This window comes from Anastrepha ludens, chromosome X (assembly GCF_028408465.1).
Source record: "Anastrepha ludens isolate Willacy chromosome X, idAnaLude1.1, whole genome shotgun sequence".
In the NCBI taxonomy this organism is placed as follows: domain Eukaryota; kingdom Metazoa; phylum Arthropoda; class Insecta; order Diptera; family Tephritidae; genus Anastrepha; species Anastrepha ludens.
Genome location: NC_071503.1, coordinates 64,031,873 through 64,034,039, shown reverse-complemented (window position 1 = coordinate 64,034,039; position 2,167 = coordinate 64,031,873). Strand labels below are relative to the sequence as shown.

Sequence of the window (2,167 nt, the reverse complement as noted above, 5' to 3'; positions counted from 1 at the left end):
TGTCTATATTCTTCGGTATTACTATCAAAGGGCTTGAATACCTTGAATTACTTTTCCTTATTATAGCTTGCTCCGTCATTTCTTTTATTTGTCTCCTTACTTCTTCCTCATGTTGTGGTGGATACCTATAGAGTTTTGAATTTAATTGTTCGTCTGTGGTTGTGCGTATTTCGTGTTCTATCTCTGTTGTACTAGTCAATACGTCTCCCTTTTTGAAAAATAATTTACTATAACGTTGCATAACAATTTCAATTTCTTTTCTTTCTTCTTTGTTCAAATGATCTAGCTTTAGATTATCGAGGCTTCCTTCGTTGCTTTCTAATGTACACACTTCTTTGTACTGATACGGGTTATTTATGATTGAGTTTTCTTTATGATTTAGTGTTAAAACTTTTTTTTCAATATTGATGAACGCGTTTAAAAAATTAAATTCTTTTGGTGCTGTCGTATGAATTTCATGCTCTATTATGTCTTTGCTATTTATCGTACTATATGGAATTGATCTGTTTAATTTTATTTTTCTGTACCCGTTGATTTGGTCATTTACTAGATTTTAAGTGGCTCCTGTATCTATCAATGCTACATATTTTTCTTTATTTATGTTTAATTCTATTAATGGTAGGCATTCCGAGGCTGCTTCATAAAAAAAACAGTATTATTAACCTCTGCATGGTGACTGTACTGATCGTTTGAATCGTTGTTGTCGTTGTAGTCGTCACCCTGATATTGGTCATTGTCATTGTTCCTGTTTTGGTCGGCTTCTAAATTATCAATTTCCATTGGTTCTGCATTTCCTGGTCTATACAGTCTGGATTGGTGTGAACCTGATTGCTGATAGTTTTGATTTTGTCTACTTTGTCCCGAATTGCTTCTTAGATTTGGCTGTGTATTATTTTGCCTAAATTGCCCTGAGTTGTTATATCTATAGTTCTGTTGTTGGTTCCTATTATTTTGGTTATTGGAAAATTGCTGATTGTTCTGTTGTACATTGTTCTGATTAAAATTCCTATAGTTTTGTTGTATAATTTGGTCATTTGGCTGTGCATTGTTCTGATTAAAGTTTCTGTAATTTTGTTGTTGGCTGTTTTGATTAATGTTTCCCTGGTTTTTGTTGATAGGCCCTGCCTCTGCATTATTTCTGTTAGTTCTGACTTTTCTATATTGATATCTAATACAGCTGTTCTCGTATCTGCGTAACATCATTATTTTTAATATTGCTCCTAATTCTTTTTCTTCATATATTTTATCTAGCAGTGTACCTTGTGTCACTTCTTTCACCGTGTTTACTAACCAGCTTTCAACATTACTTAAATCTATGAAATTGTCATTTTTATGATGAACTATTAGTTCATCAGTTTTATATTTTATGTTCTGTATTTCTACGGCTAGTTCACTGATCGTGTTTACTCTTAGGTCGCAGATCCTCCTGTAAATTTGGTGTGGTTCAGTGTCCGGTCGGTATCTTAGTTTTAGGGTTGCTTTAATTAACTCCCAGTTGTCGGGTTCCGGCACGTTGATCACTGCATCCTTCGCTTGTCCTTGGATTGTCCTATAGAATATCGTCCTGGTGACTTCTCGTTTTAACTCTGGATCTTGTATTGACTGGAGTAGATACTCGACGCTGCTGAAGAATGAATTTATCGAAATCTCCCCTATTCCTGTGAACGTTGCCAGGTGGTTTACGGTTTTAAACAACCGTCCTTGTGCTGCATTGATGTTGCTAGCCTGGAGTTGCACATAAGCTTGCTGTAATTGTTCCAACTGGCGCTCTCTAATGGCCAATTGTTCCAATAAATCCGCCAGTGGCATTTGGGTGTTATCGTTCGCCATCCTTGCCTCGTCGTAATTGTATGATCTCTGCTGTCTTCTTGATGCCAGGTTGAGTTGTTCTTTTTCTTTTAGTGCCGCTTGTCAACTTATTTGTAATTGGGCTTTCTATACTGCACTGCACTGATTTTATACTTAACTGATTTTTAGTTTTTTCTTCCGTCGGCCGATATATACATATGTATATATTTATTTATTTATTTATTTTTTTCGCACTCTGTTTAATAAATTTATTTATTTTTCGGTTCGAATCACTGAATCCTTCTTTAAAAAAAAGATCCTACCGACTGCGCCAATTATATTAACTGATTATGCGTTTTGATAAAAAAATATAATACTT

General features: G+C 34.7%; 1 protein-coding gene across 1 annotated transcript; it reads right to left on the bottom strand.

Annotated features, from left to right (window-relative positions):
• Window positions 1-612: 612 nt before the first annotated feature.
• On the bottom strand, window positions 613-1,830 carry LOC128870149 (GATA zinc finger domain-containing protein 14-like). Its single transcript, XM_054112752.1, has one exon. The coding sequence runs from the start codon at window positions 1,828-1,830 to the stop codon at window positions 613-615; it is 1,218 nt and encodes a 405-aa protein (XP_053968727.1).
• Window positions 1,831-2,167: the final 337 nt, after the last annotated feature.

Excerpts from the sequence above, each read along its gene's own strand:
- LOC128870149 (XM_054112752.1), bottom strand. The coding sequence starts at position 1,830 with ATGGCGAACGATAACACCCAAATGCCACTGGCGGATTTATTGGAACAA.